The sequence below is a fragment of the Polypterus senegalus genome, chromosome 13 (genome assembly GCF_016835505.1).
Source record: "Polypterus senegalus isolate Bchr_013 chromosome 13, ASM1683550v1, whole genome shotgun sequence".
NCBI classification, from domain to species: domain Eukaryota; kingdom Metazoa; phylum Chordata; class Cladistia; order Polypteriformes; family Polypteridae; genus Polypterus; species Polypterus senegalus.
In genome coordinates, this window is record NC_053166.1 from 153,617,038 (window position 1) to 153,642,713 (window position 25,676).

A 25,676-nucleotide genomic window follows, 5' to 3' on the forward strand; every position below is an offset into this window, starting at 1 on the left:
GAGTCACCACAGCCGCCGGGGCCAGATCAAAGTGGGCGGGACTTGTCTTTAAAGCGAGTAACCAATCAGTGAGCATCATCAGTGACAGAAGCAGGCATAGCGCGCAGAACCTCGACTTGGCGGTATTGGGGTCTTCTTACCGCTGCTCCCTAGTGTGCATTGCACTTGCGCAAATTATATACAGTGCTTGAAGTGCTCCAACCTAGCGTACTGGCACCATTTTTGGGTACCGAAATGCAGACCCCAACAATCGCGGCACTCGAAGCTTCCCGGGGGTGTTTCTCGATGGGACAATATCAGCTGGTTACCGAAGTATATGTCGGTGTCTAATAGCACCAGTCCCAGATTCTTAACCTCATTGAATATGTGTGCTTGGTATGTGGGTGTGTTTGTGTGTGTCCTGCAGTGGGTTGGCACCCTGCCCAGGATTGGTTCCTGCCTTGTGCCCTGTGTTGCCTGGGATTGGCTCCAGCAGACCCCCGTGACCCTATTCGGATTCAGCGGGTTAGACAATGGATGGATTCAACATTGTTTTATATAGCGCCTTTTTGGATAGATTGCTTCCTTGGAAATGCCCTTTAGAGATCCATTTCAGTTTAATTGTTTATGTATTTTATTTATTTTAATTATTTTAATCTGCTCGTTTCTGTTTCTTTAATGTCCTTTTCTTCGAGGCAGACTGAGAGTTTGAAGCAGGGAGGGGGCGGCCTGGCGCGCATTTCCCATGACACAGCCAGTGAACTCTTAATAGTCGGGGGGCCATTTGCGGTTTCTGGTCCTGATGGTGTAATCGAGACAAGAGGCGGCTGCGCCTTTGAACAGACAAAACAAGCCAGGAAGACAAAGACGGCGCTCAGCGCTCGCCCTGTTGAACCCCGCAGACAGTCGGACTCCGCTAATGACGCGTGGGCGGTGCTGACCCCCGTATCGGATGAGCTCAGTCTGCGGAGCACAAGGGTGGCACGGCCTGGGCGAGATGGGTTAACGTGCCCAGCGCCACCTGTGGACATTTGCAGCACTGCCTTTTGTACCCTAGGAAGATCGGCGGGCACATTCAACGGTACAATGAGCCCCGCAGCCCTCAACGAGGAGCGGGCGCAGTTCAAGCAGGCCTGTAAGAAGACCAATGGACTCCAGCTGCGGACCTCCAGAGCCTACACTCCATTACGGACGCTAGTGTAACACCTGGTTACACTATGGAGGGATATGTGACTCAAGTCAAGTAAACCGGCGGTCTGCGGATGAACTCATCTCAAGAAGACACAGCCGGCGTCCAGCAGTCGCTGTGGTAACAGAGCCCCCTGCTGGCCGACATGTGTAATGTGCAAGCGTGGGTACGTTGCCATGGAGAAAACACCGCGCTTTTATGTATTGAAGCAGATCGATGACACCTCTGCGTGAGGACCCTTCAGCCTGTTTGTCTGGAAATGGTATCTGCAGACCACCTATCTATCTATCTATCTATTATATAGCACCTTTCCTATCTATCTATCTATCTATCTATCTATCTATCTATTATATATAGCACCTTTCATATCTATCTATCTATCTATCTGTTATATAGCGCCTTTCATATCAATCTGTCTTTCATATTCCGTCTCTCCATATATTGCATGTAATGCCTTTCTGTGTCCACGTTTATATTTAAAATAATTTTATTTCATTTCATTTGTAGTTCAAAAGTACACTGAAAAAAGTACAACATTGATATTGTTCATTCAATGAAAATTTGCTCTTTTGAGCAACTTTAGATTATTCATTTAGTGTCATAGCTTGAAATATTTGGTTTCAGATCTCAATCAAAGTAAAAAAAAATAGTTTGTACCAAAGTAAGTTATGGTGGAGGGAATAAACGTAGAAATCCTGTTTCAGTTAACTTAATATTTTAGTTTGTTTGTGTGCTGTGTTTGAGGGGCCGTTTCTATTTTCTTTCGGTCAAACTTTCCAGCGTGTTTGCTTTCCAACTGCCAAAAAAGAAGAACAACTTAAAAAATAGATTTAGTATAAAACAAGTGAATTGCATCCAATCACTCTAAACGTTTGCCTCAACTTAAAAATTGTGGGATCAATAAGCTAAAAAGAATTATATTGGTTCAGCCTGAAAATATTAAGTGTGAATCATCACCTTTTTTTTCAGTGTAGCTTGCCATCCCAGGGCGCTGGGGTCAAGCCAGCCTCTGAAGGGGCTCTAGAAGGCCCCCTCAGTCACATGTGCCCACCTTTTCATAGTCTCCTTCCAGTGCCTCTTGTGATTGTCGCCCTTCGTCTGTCTCTTTAGTTTTATTGCCTTGGCTGCCCCTCTGATGCCATTGGATCGTTCACAACACTCCCGTGCCTTTTTTTTGGGGTCTTTATAGGTCTTCTCCTCACCCACCAGTCCACTCTCTGGGCAGAAGGCCCTGCTATATTAAAGCTGACGTTGTACTCTGTACACGTGACAATAAGGACCCTATAAACCTATAATATCGTAAGACCCCGGGTGCTGGAGACGGCCGAATGGACTTAGGACTCCGCGTCAAGCAGGCTGGTTTCTCTGCAGCGCCGCGTCGCGTCTCCACCCTGGAGCTCCAAGCAGCAGGAGGAGTCGACTTAAGCCGACGTGACCTTACGTGACTTTTTGCCGTGGGGTGTCCTGATCTCGTCGTCGTCAAGTTACATGACTGGAAACCGCAGAACGTGCTCGTGGAAGGAGCGTCGGTTTCTGCTCTGATCTTCTGCGGCCCCAGAAGAGCACAACCCCCCCCTCCCCCCAACACCCCTCAGCCTCCATCGACTTCCACGCTGACCGAGTTGCTTTGTTGACAGGCTTCTTTCTTCAGGTAGCCCCGCCCCTTCTGAGGGGCGTGTCCCTCTCAGGTCCTGACCAAAGGAAGAGACAAGACTTTCCCACAGATGGGTTAAGAAAGAGAAACGGCAATTCCACATATGACCATTAGGGGACGACAAAGGCCCACCGAATGTGCGGCCTCGCGGCGCTCCAAGACTCGGACGTCTCCGCACTTCGACGGCGGAAAGAAAATTCCTTTCTGATGTTCAGGTTTTTGTTCCGAGTGAAGACAAAGATGATTTCCAGCTGGACCTTCATATGTCCTTCTGTGACCATACGCTGCACACACAGACCTGAGTGGACGCAGGCCGCTAACTTTGGGACACTCGCTGCTCACACTGGGTGCACGAACTGAAAGGGAGGAGGGCTGCCAACCTGGGGATTCAATAGTGGGCACAACCTGGGCAAAGTACTTCTAGGTGTTTATATAAAAACTCTGCTAATAGTGGGCATGAGTGGCCACTTCCCTGTGGGCACAAGATGTTTACATGGTAACGAGCTAATCACAAGGGGGCACAAGCTGCCAGGTCTAATGGCTGAGAGGAGTGGACCGGAATGGTAAATGAGACTCCACAGGAATGGTCACCTCGCCATCTTTTTACATCCATCAAATGTCCTCAGGACTCAAGGGCAGTGTTGCCATGTGATCTGATTAACCCTGGCATCAGGGTGCCCAGTTCCATGTAGGTGGTCAGGAACATCTTTGGAGTGAACACAAGTCCTTAGCTGTTCAGTGGATGAAGTAGAAGTGGGTGGGCCTGACTTGATACACTGCCCCCCGACAATAGAGGATGCTGTCCAGTCTCCGGTCCCTTTGGGCAGTTTGTCTTGGGAATGACCTTTGGGGGCGGGGGGGGTATGGGGGGGCACCCTGTTGGTCTTCCTGCCACCTTTCTTTCTTTGTTATACGGAGTGGAGCTCCAGGTGCCACACAAGTTGAGTTTTGGGACGAAACTCCCATTTTGGAGTTTCTAGCCTCAGCTTTTGTGGGTAAGGGATGGGCATTTAAGAACTGTGAGATGGTTGCAAGTCTCTGCTGTAATGACACGGCAGTAGTCTGGACAATTTAGAAAGTGAGTAGCCCAAGACCAACAACTGGCAGGTGCCTCTGTGGGCAAGCTGCCCAGTTTAAGGCCTGGCATGGGCACAGGTGATGCCCTCCAAGCAATACCAGACAGGAGTAAAATTAAATAATCACATTCATTTTGTGACCCACCTGAGCACATGTGAGTTTAAAATTAAAAACACATACTAAAATGATTCATTTATTTTTATTTGTCATTGTTTGCATCAAAACAAGCATTTGAAGTCCTCTTCTGAAATTAGGAAACAGTTCACTTTGCGACAGTGTGTGCTGTATAATATCCAGACTCATTGACATGGCAGGGGACTGAAAGGGGGCACTTAGCTTGGTCAGCCCATGCCAGCTGAACAGCAGACTCAGAGGGCCAATGACCCTTCAACAATTTGTGGTCCGGTCCCAGAGGGCATCATAAATGAGCAATGGACAGATGTCAATGCAAAGTCCTCAACATGGACACCCACAGTAGTCGGCTCAGTGTGGCCACACCCATGTCAAGTCCTGACCACACCCCTGCACTGATCTGTGCACGCCTCCTCATATGGGGCTCCGCCCCTAAGGTATACCCCGCCTTTACTTCTATCCATCCATCCATTTCCCAACCCGCTATATCCTAAGTACAGGGTCACGGGGGGTCTGCGGGAGCCAATCCCAGCCAACACAGGGCGCAAGGTAGGAGCAAATCCCGGGCAGGGTGCCAGCCCACCAGAGGGCACACACACACACACACACACACGGCACAATTTAGGATCGCCAATGCACCTAATCTGCATGTCTTTGGACCGCGGGAGGAAACCCACACAGACACGGGGAGAACATGCAAACTCCATGCAGGGAGGTCCCGGGAAGCAAACTGCGCCACCGTGCCGCCCACCTTTAATCCTACATAATGTAAAATTGTCAGTCTTGCTTAATCCAACGTGCAGCCCGACATGGCAGCAATAGGCACAATGCCGGAACTTCAGCCCTGGGCTGGGGTGCAAGTCTCTCACATGGCACACTCACAGGCCAAATTATTTAAGAAGTCTTTAAAGCAGAAGCCACAGAGATTTGGGGACAACATGCAAAACCCACAAGAAGTTGCAGTGCCAACCCCTGCACCGCCATCCCATACAGCTCATACTCCTTAATCTGACACAGGGTGCTGGTGCCTATCCTGGCAGCACAAGGTTGAGAATATCCCTGGATGGGATACCAGGCTATAGCAGGGCCCTTCCACTCACACATGTGTCTTTGGGAAAGTGGGAGGCTAACTGCAGGAAAACCGCGGGCACACCAGGAGTTAAACCTGGGATGAATCCATGAGGTGGCCACTAAATAAATAAAAAATAAAAAAAAAATCCATTTGATTCGACAGCATCCATACAGGTGGTGGGCCATCACGGGTGGTCCTTCAGCACACAGCAGGTAAGCCCCGGGATGAAGACAGAAACAGGGGGCTGCGGCCGCATGCTGACTTAGATGGAGTTCAGAATCTCAGCAGGCCAGCTACTGGAAAGTCAGGGCACCCAGGTGGGCAAAAGAACCCTCACTCTTTTATTTATTATTAATTTGGATTTGAGGATGAACCCAACTATGAGCAGGGTGAAGGTAGAGCAGAATGGTGGTTAAGCCTGACAGGACCCCCAATGCCCAGTTTAAGTCCCAGCCCGGGCACCGCTTTGCATGCCAAGAGCCACCCTGGCACCCTGATTTTTAGGATTGGAGGCAGTGCCTATCCCGACAAGCACTGGGGTCAAGGCAGGAGCAATGCCTGGACAAGGTGCCCATCCATCACTGGGCACACACCCACCCACACTCACACTTTATGCCCCAGACCGTAATTTAGTAACAAGGCATCAGGGTTTCATGTTTGTGACGTTTCTTACCTTCGACTTCTGAAAGATTTGAGATGGAAAGAAAAAAGAAAGGAAGGAGTAGAGGGGGCATCAGGAACCCCCCCTCCAAAAAAACGGAGACGCCCGAGAGGCAGACGACAGAACAGTTGCCACATCTTTATTGCACGTTACCAGGTTGCAAACGAATTCCACAGAAACACTGCGAAGGAGACGGAAGCCTACGGCCGCACAGGGCAGGTCGCTTAGAATTTATTTCTTATTTTTTCTGTCCAGGCATCGATTTATTAATTTCTTTATTTACACAGAACGATGAAGTTCAGATGAAGAAGAAGGCAGCAAACGGCGGCTCTGTCCTTGTGCTCCTCGCACATCTCTGCCAACGCTCAAGTGTTCGTGTTGCTGCCCAGGCACTGGTGTAATGCCGACACCTGGACTCCAGTTCAAGGGTGGGGAAGGAGAAACGCCTCGTCCGTCGACCCCCCCACCCCAAACCCCACCATATTTAATAAATAAATAGAAAAGAAGTCTCAACAGGGCATGGACACCATGTGCTCTGAAGGGAGCAGTTAAGAGATGCCAGTCGTCTCTGGTGGCGTGACAAAAGCAAAAATGAATGGTGAGCTGGCACAACGCTTCTATTTTATTTAATCAAAACCAAAAAAAAAAAAACAAAACAAAAACAGAGGGCAACGTATTTGGCAGAAATCACCAAATGCGGGAAGGGCACCTCATTGCATTGCAGAGCTGAAGGTCTCCAACTGGCATTATGTGTACTGTGCCCCTGGTGTGACACCCTAACCCCTCCTGTGTGGCACTCTTCTGTCCCTTGGAGGGGCTCCCACAGCCACTGGCGCCAGTCTAAGAATGTCCCTTTCAAATGACAGGCATACTATGTAAGAAAACCCCTTTATACAAAGTATGCCCACTTGCATTGGCACCTACCTAATTTGACGCATTTCCTTGTGAACATTCAGCAGGTTTTCCTGACCTGATTTTTTTTTTTTCACAACAGAGGATTGTGGGATACGTGACGGCACTTCCCTCGCACTGGACCAAACGAAAGGTGCCACAATTGCCTAAAAGACAGGCGTCATTTGAAGGTGGGAAGGAACCAAAGCACCAGCAAGGAAAATCAAAGCGGCCCCTGCAGACCCCACTGAGATTTAAGCAGGACCAATAATCAAACCCGGATGGCGGTGCTAACCACTGTGCCACCCTGCTACCCTATGTTTGAATATCTACAAACTATTTGCACTCACACTGGCACACATAAAGCATGCCCTCCCCTCAAACACCCCCCACCCCGGTCTCTATGTGGCATATGCCCATGTGCTAATAATTAAGCATGCACTTGTGTTTATGTGAGACGCAACCCCCCGCCCCCATACCCACCCAGGCCATCATTTAATATCCTTGATATGTTCACCATGGCACAGACATATGTGCCAGCTCATGTGCCAACACAACAACCCTTACACTTAAACACTGGCACATGCCCTGTAGTCACATGTAACTTTTTCTTAGGATATGGCGCCACACCCTGCTCCCTAATGAACTGCAGCTCCATTTCACTTGGTCTGCTGGTGTCCTGCTAATGTAGACAGGCCTCTTAAGGTGCTTGTCGTTTGTGGGTTGTGCTGTGCCCTGACATGGGGGGGTGTGTGTGTGTGTGGGGGGGGTCTCCTCTCAGTGAAGACGCTTCAGAGTAGAATTACCTCCAATTTCTTTAAAATGGTTTCCTGAGATAGCCTGTGCTCTTCTTACTTGTTCTCTGTGCTCCTCCAAGATGGCGCACCTCTTACTTGTGTGTGTTTCAGACGGAGGCTACCAATCTCTACGTACCACCAAATCCCCCAGCGATAGTTTTAAGTTATCCAAACACACCTTTACGGTCGACTAAGAGATGCGACGATGCAATAGGTGCTGGTGCAGGGTCCCGCAGAGGCTCAGTGCGTGGGCGGCAAGGTAGACGCACAGCGGACCCTCCACTGAACTCACTGATGCCACCTGTCCTATAAACTGAACATTCCAAGTGGAAGGACTGCGACTGCAGGGATTGCTTAAAGGAATCAGACTCTCTTGACTGAGCGCCGGCTCCCATGAATCCCTTTCCACAGGCTGGTTACTCCTGGTACCCCCTTGGTCATGGCCCAGTTCGATTGGCACACCCTTACCAGTGTGCTTAGACAGTCTCCTCAGGTTAGTGCCTCTACCATCGTCGACACTGCGGATCAGAAACTGGACAGGGGTGTCCCCCCTTCACTGCCCGCCTCTGGACCACATGGTACACTTTGGGCACTCTGGGACAGACTACTTCTCGTTGAATCGGACCCTAATTTGCCACTGGGTGTGCTGGCGGACAAGTCCGAGCGCCTGTGGGACTGATCTGACAGCTAATCCCCCCCCACCCCCCAGACAAACTGGCACTCCTATGACTACTGCTAACAGGCTACTGAGACAAGTACCCCCCCACCCGTACCCCCCAAGTCTTTGGCGTCCACCACCATCCTCTCCCCAAGCTCTTCTGCCATTCTACGAGTTTCGCCTGAGGCCAGTGGTCGGTCCTTATCTTATTTCTTCCTACATTACACATATTTTTATTAAATAAATATATCTCTAGGAACACATTGGACAGAATGGCATTAATTCAAAAAACAATTAACAATTATGGTAGTAATAATTTGGCAGCGGTGAACAGAACCTAAGCGACGTGATACCATGTAGGACTGGGTTTTCTGGCCCTAAAACCATTGACATATTTGTTCCTCTTATTTGTTTTGACATGTTTTGGGGAATTATCATCGAGGCCCTGAATTCATTGAATTCAAAAATGTGGCATAAATAAACCGTCTTTTTGCAAGACTTTGCTTTTGATGCGTTGGAGTCGTCGGCTCCGTGGCTTGCGGCACTACCTCTTGCTGGTGATGGTGTCAGCAATGTCCCTGTCCAGGTCGTTTTCCACCACGTTGCTGTAGCCGTCCTTCTCGATACAGTCATTGAGCACTCGCAGGATGATCCTCAGCCGGCGGTCCATCGCCTCCAGGTGAGGTCGGTAGAGGATGGGCGACAGGCGATCTTGCAGCAGGGACTCCTCCAGCAGGTCACTCAGCTTGAATTCCTCTTTCGCCAGAAGCTGCAGACGTAAGTGGGTGGACTTCCGTATCCTGCAAGGAAACAGAGATGGCAGGTTGACTTTCCTTCAGGCATCGACGGGAACGGTTTTTGCTTCCACGGGTCCAGCGTTCTTACCTGCAGCACTGGGAGAGTGGGACCAAGATTGACGTCTCGTCGTGGGAATATTTTCCAAATCTGTAAGACATCCCACAAAAGAGAAAAAGAGCTATTGCAATGCGGACTAAAACAGCCAATCACACACGCGGACGAGGGCCAGCACTCACCCTCTTCCGTTGTCCAAGTGGATGATGAAGGTTTCATTCCCAAACTTTTCAAATGTCTCATAATGATGGCGATCCATGTTTCCTAAAGGAATTAAAGGTCAGAGAGTTCAGGGCTCATGTTCAAGGCTTTTGAATGCAAGTACGCTGGACGCTTGGCATATGCTGCTTTGGAATGACCTTAATCGACGGGCAATGCACTCCGGCCTTCCAGTGGATGGGGACAAAGTGAGCGGAGTGGAAAGAGGGGGTTACTCTGACTATGTGAAAATGACCCCCCAACCCCGCGCTGGCTCTTCTCTTAATTCCACTACAAGGTGTTAAAGATACCATACACGTACAGTGGGTTGAAAAAGTATTCGACACCCTCTGATAAGCCACCGTATATCCATCTCATATCATTACAACCTGTAAGAATCACAAATGCAGAGTATCACAGTGAACTTTTATTTCTCACATTTAGAGCTCGGTGAACTAAACAAATGCAAATTAACAGTCCTGTTGTGAAAAATGCTGTTGAAAAAGTCATGGACCCCTTCACATGACACCCAGTCAATACTTGGTAGCAGCACCAATAACTGCTTGCCACCAATTTGGATGGCCATCTACAAGCTTGGCACACCTGGATGGAGGCCATTCTCCCCATTCTCCCTTACAGAACTGCTCCAACTGGGCAAAGTCTGAAGGCTTTCGTTTGTGAACTGCAATTTTGAGATCACACCACAAATTTTCAATCAGATTAGATCCGGACTCTGGCTAGGCCACTGCAAAACCAATATCTTCTTTTTGTCAAGTCATGCGTTGGTTCCTTTTGCCCAGTGTTTCGGGTCATTGTCCTGCTGAAAGTGGGAGCGTCGTCAGAGTCCCAATTTCATGACGTTTGAAGGTTTTCTTCCAAAATCTGATATACTTCTTACTATCCATTCTTCCTTCAATACGGACAAGGGACCCAGTGCCTGCCCTAGAGAAGAAGCCCCCAAGCACAAAGCTTACACCCCCCAATGCTTGATGGTAGGTCTGGTGTTTGCCGGATCATTGGCGGACCCTTCTATCTGCCAGGCAAACTCCAAAAAGTTCAATTGTGGTCTCATCAGACCGAAGTACATGACGACTCCAGAACGCAGGACTCTTGTCAAGATGTCTGTTAGCGAATTCTAATCGAGCTTTCAAGTGACATGTTTTTTAGTGGTGGCTTTTTCTGGCAACTCTCTGTGTAAAACCTTCGATGTTGTAGTCTTATGCACATCCACTCCAGCTGCAGGGCACTGAGAGTCACCTTGGGATTTGCTCTTACGTCTCTGACTAGTTTTCTTGACATTTACTTTGTTATTTTAACATGGCGGGTGGACGTAGGCCACTTCACTGTGCTTCCAATTGTCTTCCACTTCGCTATGATGGCCTTCGCAGTGGACACACTGAGGCTAAGGAGCTTGGCAGTCTTCTTGGCACCATTGCCATCTTTAAACTTCATAATCACAGTGCGTCTCAAGTCATTGAAAGTTCCTTGTCTTCATTTCTGTCAGTTTTGACGTTTCACCACATAAGCCACTTGTACTGATTTCTCAGTTGTGTGTTCCTAAGAACTGGCCTGAAGAATCACTTAGAGACCCGTCGACACGCTAGAGGGTTCAGGGCTTGATTGTTTACACCCTTCTTATTGCAGCCTCTGAGCTATCAGGGGTCGATTACTTACGCAACAGCAGATTTCACTGATATGTTCTTTATTGTCGCAGCATCATTTGATTTTCAGGATTTTTTAGTGAAGATCTATTGTCCAAGAGGCCCTCGTTTATTTGTAACAGTATGAAACTAAAGATGCACTTTCAAAGATAAAATATTACAAGATTTTAAACTTGGGCGGCACGGTGGCGCAGTGGTAGCGCTGCTGCCTCGCAGTTAGGAGACCCGGGTTCGCTTCCCGGGTCCTCCCTGCGTGGAGTTTGCATGTTCTCCCTGTGTCTGCGTGGGTTTCCTCCCACACTCCAAAGACATGCAGGTTAGGTGGATTGGTGATTCTAAATTGGCCCTAGTGGGTGTGCTTGGTGTGTGGGTGTGTTTGTGTGTGTCCAGCGGTGGGTTGGCACCCTGCCCAGGATTGGTTCCTGCCTTGTGCCCTGTGTTGGCTGGGATTGGCTCCAGCAGACCCCGTGACCCTGTCTTTGGATTCAGCGGGTTAGAAACTGGATGGATGGATGGATTTTAAACTTTGTCTAGGGGATCAAATACTTTTCCAACCCACTATAGCTGGGCCGGGATGCCAATGGCATGAAGGGACAGGAAAAGACAGTTTGCTTTGGGCATTGTCTCCCCCGAGGTGCGAGATGGCAGCCTCCGTGGGTTACGGCACCACTACGGATTCCCACAGGGCACACTGGGAACTGTAGTTCATTGGTTCAGCCCTGTTGGGTCCTGTCAGTGCCACCAAGGGGCACTGAAGGGACTCGAGAGCCCTACTTTGTCTGGATCCAGCCTCACCCAGATGTACTCCCAAGGCACCGTTTTGGGGCAGAGTTCTATGGTTTTACATAAAAGGAGCTGCCCGCCTCAAAACAGTGGGCCAGAGTTGGGAGGAAAAGGACAAAGCTTGCCTAGAGGAGTGGAGGAGAAACGACAAAGAGTGTCAGAGTTGAGGTTGGGGTGTGGGAAACGATTACTTGTGTAAGAGTTTCACGCAATAAAACCTTTAGCGTTCATGGCGAGCCTTTTGGCGGGAGTTTGAGGAGTTGCAGCGTCCCCTGGGGAGGCACAAAGCTAATCCACTTCTAATGACAACCGACCCACAAACTCCTTCTAATCAGGGCCTACCAAAGAAGACTGCAACCCACACTTGAAAGACGTACCCATCAAGAAGTCAAAGATGGTCATGTCCATGATGTCCAGGAGTCGGGTGCCACTGTCATACGGAGGCGTCTGTTTCACCTCCTCGCAGTAGTCTGGATCAACTTCCCATCTGACAATACACAAAAGGTTACTAAGAAACAGAACCACACGTGTGCTTTATGAATTATGGGGCAGCATGGCCCTCCGGTCACTTATGCCGTATGCCACCTCTCTAAAGTGCACCCGCCAGACAGGTGGGAGATGACCTTATGGAGGAATCAGCCAATATAGGAATGTAAAATCTACAAGTGAACCAGCAAGAACAGCCCTGAACCAGAACTTTCTAGAAAACACATGAATGTTCAGCATTTCACATTTTCTGTTTTAGTCGTTAATCGTTTTTTATGTCCATTTAACAACATATTTGAAAGTATCAGACTTCTGACAAGTGTCCAGGGGAATTTCTAGGGTACTGGCATGGCAGGTGGACAATACACACTGAAAATAAAGGGAAATGGCGGGTTGTTACGTTTACAAAACTGTATTTACTTTATATTACATGTATTTTTTACGTTCCACTTTTAAACATAACTCAATCAGGTTAAATTTATTGAATATTGTGGGAAATCCAATATACTAATTTCAGTTATTTAGGTAGAAATCAAAGTCGTTGTATTTAATCCTCTCCGGAAATGAATTGGCACCAAGCGGATTCACCGTCAGTGGAGGCTGGCGAACTTGGCGGTAAAGTCATGTGACTTGCAAAGAAACAACATGATTGTGGATTTGGGTTGTTGTCACCGGTGAAGAGCGAAAGGTTAGTGAAATAAAAGTAAAAAAAAAGACAAAACACACAAGAAATATTCAGATATTCGTTTAAAGCACGTAATCACGCAGTCTAACGTTACTCCATTTTGCGTATTTCCTTGTATTCTCTTTTAATGTTTTATCAAACTGTGCTCACTAACTACCGTCACAAGTCAGTAAACGTACTATTAGGTCGTCTTGATTTACTCGCTTAATTAGTACGGCTACGTTTACGTACTTAAAAAAAAACTAAAGTTGGGACTTTCATTACAGGTCAACTACTTTCAGCATTGCTGTTCATTCGTATCATCATAACACTGCTCAGTACTGTTAATGCAGAGAACTCAATAATACACCCGAATACAAGACAACGCAGGTTGAAAATAAAGAAAAAAGTATTATGTGAAAGAAGGTGCCAAGCAGCAGTTTTTGCACTTTATATTTTACTAATATTTAACATTTACTGCGGTGGGTTGGCACCCTGCCCAGGATTGGTTCCTGCCTTGTGCCCTGTGTTGTCTGGGATCGGCTCCGGCAGACCCCCGTGACCCTGTATTCGGATTCAGCGGGTTAGAAAATGGATGGATGGATGGATTTAACATTTATTCTATACTATATACAGTTAGACACATAAATAAATATGTTTAATAATATAACACTCTATCCAAGGTGCATTTTCTGTTCATATTTAGATATACATTGGCATGGCATTCTGGCACAGTCAAAGAAGCAGTGTTCTTGTACAACTGTTGTACATTTCAGGTTTTGAATAATAATCTTTTGTATTTTTGTTGGTTTGTATTGTTTTTTACCAAATAAACGTAGTTTTAGTATAAGCAAACCTGTTTATTTCTCTCTATTATAAAAGAAAATCTTCAGATGAGACTGTTGCCAAGAGATTTTTTTCAAGTCCCGCCCTCCTCTTCACCATTTCCGGTTCACGGCCCACGCCCGCGGCCCTCTCACCTCTCATTGGTGTGAATGCTTTTGTCAGACTCAGTTCCTGCGCTCTCAGCTCTTATACATTTTTACGTTTTCCTCACTTTAAATTCCCAATAAAAGAAGATGCATTATGTTCAAATTTTATTGAAGAAATTCATGCTGAAGGGTTATCAACAGAAAAAATGAGTACACGGGCAATCCCAGCAGCGAGAAACAATGAAGTCAAATGAATTAATGCGACAATTGGTCGCGATCGGTTACACGGCAAATTGGTGCAATGCGTATCGATAGACTCTGCTGAAACAGTTGGTGGTCATGTTGCAGAAGATGAAAACATCAACTTACAATATCACGTGGAATATCTACAACCGTTAACACCGTCTGGTCTTCCACCGGCTCAATTACTGTGGAAAGAAGGACGTATCGTAATGTAATTGCGTAATTTATGGGCTATGCAATAGGACGAGATTAGTTGTATGGAAAATTGGTCAAACAATTCTGACATGTAAAATTTTAACAGGTGACAAGAAAGGTCGATTCTAAATTGGCCCTAGTGTGTGTGCTTGGTGTGTTTGTGTGTGTCCTGCGGTGGGTTGGCACCCTGCCCAGGATTGGTTCCTGCCTTGTGCCCTGTGTTGGCTGGGATTGGCTCCGGCAGACCCCCGTGACCCTGTATTCGGATTCAGCGGGTTAGAAAATGGATGGATGGACAAGAAAGGTAATGGAGTCCATCTTCAGGGGATAACATGAGACACCCAAGGAGATCTTGATATGCCATTCGTATTAAAACGTTTACAGTTTCCTGTTAGAATAACTTTTGCTATGACAATTAACAAATCACAGGGACAAACATTCGAAAAAGTCAGTTTATTTATTAGAGAGAAAGGAACGATATTCACTCACGGGCAGTTATAGTACTTTGTGATGTCACGATGAAAGTCCAAACACGGAATCAAAATTCAAAGCGATATTGACGAAAAGTTAATTCAAAAAATTGTTTTTACTGAAGTTTTACAGTGAAAGTGTAAATTTAAAAAGTATTTGCGGGTTAATTTCAAAGCCAAACAGAACAAAATCGTATAACGCAACGAACACCTCTAACGCAACATGAAACAATTTTCTTTTGATGTATTCCATTTTACCGTTTTTTACTGTGGTTCATTACTTGCTATAATGTAAAATAGTTAGTTCTATTACGAATATGTAACAATTTCCATAAAAATAACAATCTGTTTAAATTGTACGCGAGTGGCAGAGCCGTGAAGTGGCTAGTGCGTAGCGCCCGCCCGGGGGTTGGCGAGCGAAGCCTGCAGGGGGCAGAGTGCCCTAATCTTATTAATAACTTTGAACATGAAGTATAAAATGATATTGGAATAATTATAACTGACAACCTAAAAAGGTAATAGCTAAGTAAGTCGGGGAGGTGCATTTTTTAAAAAGTTTATAAAACAATTGTTAAAATATTATGCTTTATTGACATGTTCATTTAACATAGTAGTATTAATTTAACAGAGAATGAAAAGTTTCATTCATTTTATATAAAAATATGTTGTTTCAGGATAAATTAATTTAGTGCATTCAGCAGAATTACATTATTTTGATAAAAACAACTTTATTATGTGCAACCAATCCATCCATCCATCCATTTTCTAACCCGCTGAATCCGAATACAGGGTCACGGGGGTCTGCTGGAGCCAATCCCAGCCAACACAGGGCACAAGGCAGGAACCAATCCTGGGCAGGGTGCCAACCCACCGCAGGACACACACAAACACACACTAAGGCCAATTTAGAATCGCCAATCCGCCTAACCTGCATGTCTTTGGATTGTGGGAGGAAACCCACGCAGACACGGGGAGAACATGCAAACTCCACGCAGGGAGGACCCGGGAAGCGAACCCGGGTCTCCTAACTGCGAGGCAGCAGCGCTACCCACTGCGCCACCGTGCCACCCACCAATGTACATATTTGTTTTAATTTTAATCTGACATGCCTTTTGTTTTAGTGCAGCAGAAGAAATGAAGAGAGTGCTGTTGTAATCTGACTATTGTTTTTAACTCTCAAGAAGAAAACAGCCAGCGCAAGCAACGAAGCCCTCCCATTATCCACAATCACTGAAAAGAAATAGAAAACTGCACATCGACAAGGAAAGTTGTACTTGGAGGGGCTCAAAAATAAACGTCTCTGCCTGAATAATTGAAACCCTGTTCCTCAAGAAGTGACTGCAAAACCAGGCAGGAACACAACCGTAATTTGCCAGTCAGAAAGGGCTTTGAACCCAGGGACGTCTTAACAGCCCCCCCAACCCCGGCAAAGCGGCACACTGGGACCCCGACCTACACAACCACTCAGCAACCACACCATACATAGATTAACACTGGGACCCCCGGGTAACTGCCCAGCATGCCCATGCGTTAAGACAACCCTGCTGTGTGAAGTGGCAGACGGACACCTCTGGGGGACACTCACTCTGCTTTCTTGCGCTTGTGATAGGATCGCCTCCATGGATTTCTCCAGGTCTTCCGTTTTGCCAATGCCAGGTCAGGGAGGAAGGCGGCCAAAGAGCCCTCAATCTGGTCAGGCTTCCCGCATAAGGCATGTTCTGTTGAGCAGTAGTAGGAGCATTCGCCATAGAAGCAGATGTTATTGGCTGTGGCAGAGAAAAAGAAAGAAAGGCAAAGGGAGAGAACGGAAACACTTAGCATGGAAACCTACGGTGGTCCTTGTATCTTCCCAAACCCCCGCCAGTGTTAGATTGTGATACCTGGTGAAATGAAGAACGTCCGCCAAAGCTTTTTGTCCCGGGTCACATCACGGATTTCCTTTGTCATATTGACCAGCCTTCCTGCCACCGGAGGGACCCGCCGAAAGTCCAGAATCCTTCAAACACATAAATGACGAGAGTCAAGACGAGCGCCATCATCATTCAGGTGTTCTCTGTGAAGACTTGGAGTAACAGCTGACCAACATGGAAGGGCCCCAAAACTCACACAACATATACCTTGTGAGGTCAAATGACCAGGAAAATCCTAGCATTCCAATACGTCCCACGTCAGCTCACCACATACATACTGCAGTAGTTCAGAGAGGTGGAACTGGTCGCACAGCAGAACATTTTCATGTGCGTCTGCATTTCTATCATTTGCATTGTAAAGAGAACAAAAATGTTGTGCCGAGTAGCTCAGTCTGCCGAGGCTTGCTGATTAAACACTATTGACCCGTGCTCCTAGCTCGCCATGCTAATGCGCACAGGCCGACAGCGTATTCTTTTATGGCTATTGTCTGGATCCTGCTACTTCAGCTCACTATTCCCTGTGGTGCCTTCTGCTTCCTGCACTGCGCAACGGAGACACAGACCAGGCGTCTCGAGTGCCGTCCACCATCATCCATTGTAGTGCAGGCCAACTCAAACCTGCTGGACCAGACTGGGAGAAGGCCTCCATCGATAGGTTGGTAAGAAAGAAGAGTCAGCAGAATGGGGCCATCTACCGTGGTGCAGAGGCCAACAAGAAGGACGGACCTTGGCTGAGATGGCTGTCCAACTGACTCAACCCTTACTTGGATGGACAGAAGAATGGGGAGTGGGATTTAGAACAGTAAAGCCCTGGCACTCCTCCCATCTGCTACACTGGGAGAGGCAGAGGCCTGTAGGAGCAGGTCTGTGTGTGTGTGTGTGTGTCCCATGTGGAACCAGCCAGAAGACAGTGTTTGGTTTTTTTCATTTTTTGCCGCATTCTGCACTGTATACGAGGGTGAAGAGAAAGCATACGTGTCTGAGCAAAGAAAGGCAAGGGCACTGAACCCTCGTGGGAGAAGCCGTTTCCTCTTTGATGAATAGCGCTTGATATTTTATCCTGAGTTTCTCTGTAGTGCCTTTTGTGACTCAGCTCTGTAGCTAATTTAACACATGAAGCAATAATAGGAGGTTTTTATTTAAAAAGAAGCATCTCAGTCCTAAACGATGTTTTTCATTAACATATTTCAAGACCATTATATGAGGTAAGGCGCATCAGATGGAGAGGAAAAATCACTAAATGAGCTCCATGAGGCATGTTGTCATAGGCTGGTTTGTTATATGTGAAGGTATCAAGTCATTTCACTAATTGTGTGCATTAAATGGGGACATCAGTTCCTTGAGGACATCACTTTCTCCATTGGATTTATTCAGTGGTAATTTTGTCATGCTTGCCGATGATATTTACACCAGTTGTTTCTATAAATCACAGTTAGAATAAGCAGTTGATTAACTGGAGGCTGAGTCACTGATATAATTGTAAAGTGAAAACTATTTATCTGCTTTATTATTCTACTATTCGGCATGCAATTTAAGCTTGTTTAGATGAACTTCATTTGTGCTTCATAGTAATGGATGCGCCTAAAGCTTTTTAATTGGGTGTAGTGTACACCATCTAGTGGAGAGTCTAGGTATTGTCACAGAGGGAGCGCAGACTAACAAGCTGACTGCCATACCAAGCTGTTTGAATGGGTGGGACATGATGGTGTAGACTGGGGGACTGCGGCTCCAGGATGCTGGTGTCACATCCTGTCTATGTGACGTTTAGGGCTCTCCATTCCTCTGTGCACTCTGGTTATACATCCCAAAGACATATGAGGAAGGGTGTATGTAGGAAAGTAAGATTAAAAATAGAAACAAGAAAGGCATTATATAGGATAGATAGATAGATAGATAGATAGATAGATAGATAGATAGATAGATAGATAGATAGATAGATAGATAGATAGATAGATAGATAGATAGATAGATAGATAGATAGATAGAAGGCATTATTAGATAGATAGATAGATAGATAGATAGATAGATAGATAGATAGATAGATAGATAGATAGATAGATAGTATAGTAGGCAAGATTAAAATTTACATCAATTCATAAGAAATGCATTATATTAGATAGATAGATAGATAGATAGATAGATAGATAGATAGATAGATAGATAGATAGATAGATAGATAGATAGATAGTACTTTATTTTCTACGGGGAAATTTTGTAACTTTATCTCGGTACTTAAGAAAAAAAAAAGACAATGAAGTACATTGAACTGGGAGAAGGACAAGTGCCCAGGCTGTGCTTTCTTAATCAGCAGGGACTAGGCAGCTTATCAACTGCTATTATACAAAGTGAGATTTCACTCAAGAAAAATTGCACTTAAGTGAATTCATCACAGAGTAGCAGGTAGAGTCCCTACACCATTGACATGAAGTTGGTAGAAAAGTGCAGGGAACTGCGGAACCTCACTTTTGTTTACGTCTATTTGAATCTTGTGAGTTGGAGGGCAACCATCATCTCTGTTCCGGCCACTGTCAGTGACACCACACCACACAATCCTTTTTAGACATTACTAAAGCCATGATGTAGTATTTGATATGAAATTTTTCAAAATCAGATTGTCCCACTGAATAGATAGATAGATAGATAGATAGATAGATAGATAGATAGATAGATAGATAGATAGATAGATAGATAGATAGATAGATAGATAGATAGATAGATAGATAGGTAGATAGATAGATAGATAGATGCTTTATTAATCCCAAGAGGAAATTCACACATAAATACATAAATAACATTTGTGTATATTAGCTGTACTACCCATCTAAGTTATGTTGAAATCAACATATACCTTATTGTTAAAGTTTGCAGTGTATCATGTAATGCATACGTCTCTGTTATATACCATTTGGTATGGGAATTGTAAAGGCAGTGTTAATGTTTGTGATGTGCCATCTTTTGGAGTGACAGAGACATAGCAACAGGATGGACACAGACAGACGCATGACACTTACCCTTTTATTGAAGTGGATATAAGCAATATATTAACAGACTGTTTAACATATTTATCTAGGAGTTGCCAGAACAAAATCAATACCCAGAGTGCAATACTAAGCATTTGCTTTAGCAAAGTGTAGCCCAGACTGTCTGGAAGACCATTTAAATGTATTGATTTATTTTTAAGCAAATGCTTAGAGACAAGAACCTCTTGCACGTTAGGTTCAAAATGTTGCAGCCAGAGTCTCAACCTGTGATAAATGCACTGGCCAGTTCACTCCTTGAAATATCTCCTCTAGCATGACCTGCTGTTTGTTACTGAAACATTTTCAGAACTGTATTCAAGCTGTTGTACGTTCATTTTCTTTTCTCGTATAATCTCATATAATGTCAGAATATTTGCAGGCTCCACTGGCAGTTGTTGTCTTTCTCAATCATTTGGATTTGAGTAGGCAGTTCATTTACCCTGAAGGTAATGCAGCTCCTAATCTTTAAAGTGTTTAGTTATCAACACACTACGGATGCTCTGTGTGACCCCGAGTATGTCACTTTGCTAACACGCCCTCTGATTTTTTCAAAGGATTGTATGTGCAAAGCACTATGATATTCATTTACCGTGGAAGTAAAATATGCACATTAAAGCCTGCTGTTTTGTATTGTATTTGTGTTTGCTTTGTGTTGAATGTACTTGATGGTGACACTACAGAAAATAAAACGTCTTCATTGACTGCTTTACCTATAAATTAGCCAGGGGCAAAAAATGAAAATAGAAGTAAAGAAATAAATATCCTATTTCAGCTTCTCAAGAATTAAGAGGGTATGCAAGGAGGTGACAGAGTACGACACAAGAACAGATTTGACTACTAGGAACGGTCGGGAATGTCAAAACGTGAGGTAAGGAACACAAGTATAATCACTCTATCTATCTATCTATCTATCTATCTATCTATCTATCATATAGTGCCTTTCTATCTATCTATCTATCTATCTATCTATCTATCTATCTATCTATCTATCTATCTATCATATAGTGCCTTTCTATCTATCTATCTATCTATCTATCTATCTATCTATCTATCTATCTATCTATCTATCTATCTATCTATCTATCTATCATATAGTGCCTTTCACTCTATCTATCTATCTATCTATCTATCTATCTATCTATCTATCTATCTATCTATCTATCTATCTATCATATAGTGCCTTTCACTCTATCTATCTATCTATCTATCTATCTATCTATCTATCTATCATATAGTGCCTTTCACTCTATCAATCTATCTATCTATCTATTATATAGTGCCTTTCACAGTTCCTATCTATCTATCTATCTATCTATTTTTAGATAGTGCCTTTCATTTCTAACTATCTACCTATGTAACTGTGAATCAGAAACCCAGACAACTGCATTTAAATTCTATGCCAGGGTTCTCAAACTCCAGTCCTGGAGGGCCGCAGTGGCTGTGGGTTTTAATTCTAACCATCTTCTTAATTAGTGACTTGGTCTTTGCTACTAATTAACTTCTTTTGAATTCATTTTAATTGACTTGTTTTTTAAGATTTTTTCCCCTTAAATGTCTTCATCGTTCCTCTGATTTGCTTCATTTCTTTCCTTAAATGGCACCCAAACAGAAATGAAATGTAAAGTGAGGGAGCCGACAGAAGACCAACTAAGTCAGGGCCTCAAACTCCAACCCATTTCACTCCAACCAGCTGCCTAATGAGGTGCCAATTCTTGTCGTTAATTAAACTTGTTCTTTAATTCCGTGGCTTGTTGCTGATCTCATTATTCAATAGCAGGCATTCCGAAATTGTGGATTTACTCTTTTCTAAGAGCACTGATATAATGTTTTTGTGGCCCTGAGCAGATCAACATTCCTGAGACCTTTATCTTTTTTTATTTTAAGATATTGTACTTTGGACACCAGTTGCTTTGGCTCATTTTGTGTCTCACTATTGTTTGGCTGCTAATTAAAGAAAAAGAAACAAGGGGTCTAAGTTTTCAAAAACAAGTCAATTAAATTTACTTCAAAAAAAGTTAATTTGCAGCAAAAACAGGTCACTCATTAAGAAAAGGGTTAGAATGAAAACCTGCAGCCATGGTCGCCCTCCAGGACTGGAGTTGGCAACCCCTGTTTAGAGGATCTAAACCTTTAGTTATTTCTGAAAGGGTTGATATTCAATGGCCGAGGGTCTTCTGAGGAGAGGACTTGTCAACAGCAGTACCTCCCCCGGGACATGAGAGGGCAGCCCCCCTGGTTTGCATCGGGGTGCCTGAACAGCTCCAAAGCCTTGGTCTGCAGCACTTCCGCCACACCCGGGGAGCACCTGAAGCACTTATAAAAGAGGCTCCATCACTCCATTCGGGGAGCCGGAGTTGAGAGGTAGAGGACAGAGCTTGTGGGAGAGGAGTGGAGGCGGCAGTAAAAGAGAACAAAAGGAGTGAGCTATTGTGGGTGACATGTACACTTGTGTACTGTATGTGTAATAAGTATATAAGTTTAAAATGTCACTGTGCTCTGCACGAAAATATTTTATAAATCCACTTTTCTTTCTACTCACATGTACAGTGGAAATAGATTTAGCACAGGGGCTCATCATTTAGAACTGCTAGGAAAGCATAAGAAGACAAGACAGGGACAACTGCGAAATGTCTGAAAGTCACCATGAAACTGTATCCTTTGTGCCTTGTTTGGAATGGCATGATTCACCAAAGTGAGGGTCTGCACATGAAGGAAGAGTACAAAGCCTTGGAACATTGCCCAGCACACCTTTGAAGCCGACGGACGGATGGGAGATAACGTCATCCGATCCGGAAAATCCTTCCAACGCAGCGATGGAAATGGAAGACTCTATACATCGAGCCCTCACTCCCGAACTGGGTTCTTGCCATTGGCTTCCTTAGTCAGTTAAGCAGCATAAACCGTCATTAAAGAAAGCTAAGTTATTTCTCCTATGTGATTTCTTACCGCCGTATCACTGACGGAGGGGTATCACCTTTTCATATCATATGTATATAGATTTGGGTTAAGTAACTCGCTGCAATTACAAAAGAACTTATTCCAATAAGGGAGCTAGCGCCCTCTGCTGGATACAGTATGTTGTGCAAAGGACTGTGGAAAAATAAAGGTATGTGCTTTTGGGACTTGTGAGTCTGCGTCTCTGTCTGTGTCCAGGCTGATCTTCAACAACACATAAAGTGATATTAAATCACATAATTACCAGAAATAATGAGAAAACAGGTCAGCCATGAAATATCATGAGAATTACTCAACCTAACGTTCACTCTCTGCACAGTCAACACTAACCTGAGTTAGCCGAATTCTTACCAGGCTGGCACAAATTAGGTGACATTCTAGGATGTAATGCTAGTGTGAACAGGGCCTTTGTGTGGGACGGGAAGAAGTGAAGAACGGACTTGATGTCCCCCTTACCTATTCCTCTTCATTTCAGGATGTGTCCTTGCTTATCATTAGCCCCATTCCCTCAACCGTGAAGATGGTAACAAGTTCCCAGCTGACCCAAGTGACCCTCCAGGTGATATTATAACATTCTAGGACTATATTTACCTGTCCAGGTGAAAGGCCGCAATTTCTGCATTGTGCCTCTCAAAATCGGAGAAGTAGAAGAAATCAGGTGGGGTTTCTTGCTCTCTTGTTTGTCTAAAAGAGAAGAGAAGAGAATTTGAATGGATGTGTCCATGTGTCTGGTTTCACAGTTGTGACTGCCATTCATAAAATTAAAACTTTTGCAGTGGAGGAAGCTGGATATCTCCTTGACTTGACCTGATGACAATTGTGCAGGTACAGTGGCTGTCTAGTTGGAGCAATAGCAGTTCAGTCCATCTCACCGGCTCCCAACGTCGAGTCACGTAACACCAGCTATGTTAAAGATGATAAAATACGGAAACACGTACACTTTATTTTTAAAGCACCTTGAGATGTGGTATGTAGAAACTCAAGATCACAGACTAAACCTCCAGCAAGTCTCTGAGAGAAAATCTGATCACCTGCTAGAACTATGAAAGCACCAGATGTGTATCCATATGATGTCTTCACATAGTGATATGAAAGACAATATTTAAAATCACAGGACCTCATAATAACTTCCCTGATTCATTGAATGCTGCTGATTTAGTCACATAACCTGTCAGGCATCTGACTGTAAAAGTGCCTTCAACAGCAACAGTGTATTTCTTGTAAAGCCCAAAATCACACAAGGGATGTCACAATGAGATTTAAGAGGACCCCAGTAGTGACTCCCTAAGAAAACGAGAACGAACGCCCCCTAAACCCAAAAAAAAGAACCTTAGTAGAGGAAAAAAAAAAAGGAACAAATCTTCAATAGTGTCCAGCTGCAGTCAGGACAGGTTTAGGCCTCTGACAGATTCAGCGACTTGAGGCATTCTGAGGCCCGCAAGATGACGCCCCTGTCAGCCACATATCTTTTGACTCCACCCATTTTCCACGCCCCCACCGACTTCTTGGCGGTACACTTTTGTGCTGAATGCACTATTATAGTAATGGTGGCATTATTATATTATATTATTATAAACAAAAAATAAAACTTCACCGGGATAAACAGTAGTGCTAATTTAATTAATAAACGTCTCTTCGTAGTTGCTGCGAGGTCGCGAACCATCGGACGCAAAGCCACTAGGCTAATAGAGAAGGTCTTACTTAGCTGGGCGACTCAAACGACTACTTTATACCTCTTCGTGCTTCTGAGGGCGAATACGTCATTCCTCTGGAGAATGAACTCCGCCACAATTAATGCATCGTTATTATAAATATTCAAATTGTGTACACCATTAATAATACAGTACTAATGATATAACAGAGAAAGGACCACAAAGACGTCCGTCGCGGATAGCATAGTACATCTTTACTATTTACGCAAATTATATGATTTATTCGATTCAGAGTCTTTAAGAATATGTCGTGTTAATCGTAGCTGAGTCCAGCATATAATTTATTCTTCTTCGTCTTCTTCCTTTGCATTTTCATTTTTTATATGGGGTCAGCCTTCTGATTACCAGTTTAGATTCTGAGCCACAGAGCCACTACTCCGTTGAGTGCAGCGTATAACTCACGTCTTAAAAGGTGCAGTTTCATGAATGACACCCGGCAAACGCTGATATAAAACGTATACTATAAAATACAAAATATTAAGATTTTTTTGTTCAAGTCATTTCTAATACATGACACCAAAAAAATTGACTGACAGACCTCGGCAGTCTAGAAGTTTAACAAATACCGAATACACATTTGAGTGCAGAAACTAAAGGGAATTGAAATCGTCATGAGGGGCGTGCAATATCCAACAGAGTCCAGCGGCAGTCGGGACAGTTTTAGGCCTCGGACAGATTCAGCGTCCCGAGACACATTGATTCTGAGGCCCGTAAGATGACGCCCTTGTCAGCCGCATATCTTTTGACTCCACCCACTTTCCACGCCCTCATCCCCGGGTTAGCGGTACACTTTCGTGCTGAAGGTACGATTATAGTAATGGTGGCAAACTAAATGTGTGTGCAAAATTCAGCCTATTATTAACAATAAAGAAAAAAAGCTTCACCGGGATAATTGGTCGTGCTAATGTACTTAACGTCTCTTCGTACTTGCTGCGAGGTCAAAACCCATCATCCCCAATGGGTACGCAAATCCGCTCGGCTAACAGAGAAGGTCTTAGCTAGGCGAGTCAAACAACTACTTTATATCTCTTCGCGCTTCTAATAGTGACTGCGTCATTCCTTCGGAGCATAAACTCCGACACAATTAATGCATCGTTAATATAAATATTCAAATTTTGTACACCAGTAATAATACAGTACTAATGATATAACACTGAGAGGACCACAAAGACGGGACTCTAAAGAGCCCCTAAACGTGCGGCGCGTATTACTGCATATTTTGACTATTTACACAAATTATATGATTTATTCGACTCAGAGTCAATAAAAATATGTCGTGTTAATCGTAGCTGAGTGCAGTATATTATTTATTCTTCTACCTTAGAATTTCCCATTTTTATATGGGGTTAGCCTTCAGATTGCCAGTGTAGATTCTCAGCCACCGAGCCACCACTCCGTTGACTGCAGCATATAACTAACGTATTAAAAATTTCAGTCTCAAGAATGAGATTTGGCAAACGCCGATATAAAAAGTATAAAATAAAA

The 25,676-nt window shown here is 44.6% G+C and overlaps 1 protein-coding gene across 1 annotated transcript in view; it reads right to left on the minus strand.

Moving 5' to 3' along the window:
* Positions 1 to 8,303: 8,303 nt before the first annotated feature.
* LOC120542454 (extracellular serine/threonine protein kinase FAM20C-like) overlaps positions 8,304 to 25,676 on the minus strand; it is a 177,587-nt gene continuing 160,214 nt past the window's right edge. Inside the window, exons 4-10 of the mRNA XM_039774947.1 lie at positions 23,071 to 23,163; positions 16,475 to 16,590; positions 16,180 to 16,360; positions 11,982 to 12,091; positions 9,145 to 9,226; positions 8,996 to 9,055; positions 8,304 to 8,910 (exon numbers count right to left, since the gene is read on the minus strand). Of these exons, the coding sequence (XP_039630881.1) occupies positions 8,655 to 8,910; positions 8,996 to 9,055; positions 9,145 to 9,226; positions 11,982 to 12,091; positions 16,180 to 16,360; positions 16,475 to 16,590; positions 23,071 to 23,163 (898 nt within the window). The 3' untranslated portion in view covers positions 8,304 to 8,654. The remainder of the gene's footprint in view (positions 8,911 to 8,995; positions 9,056 to 9,144; positions 9,227 to 11,981; positions 12,092 to 16,179; positions 16,361 to 16,474; positions 16,591 to 23,070; positions 23,164 to 25,676) is intronic.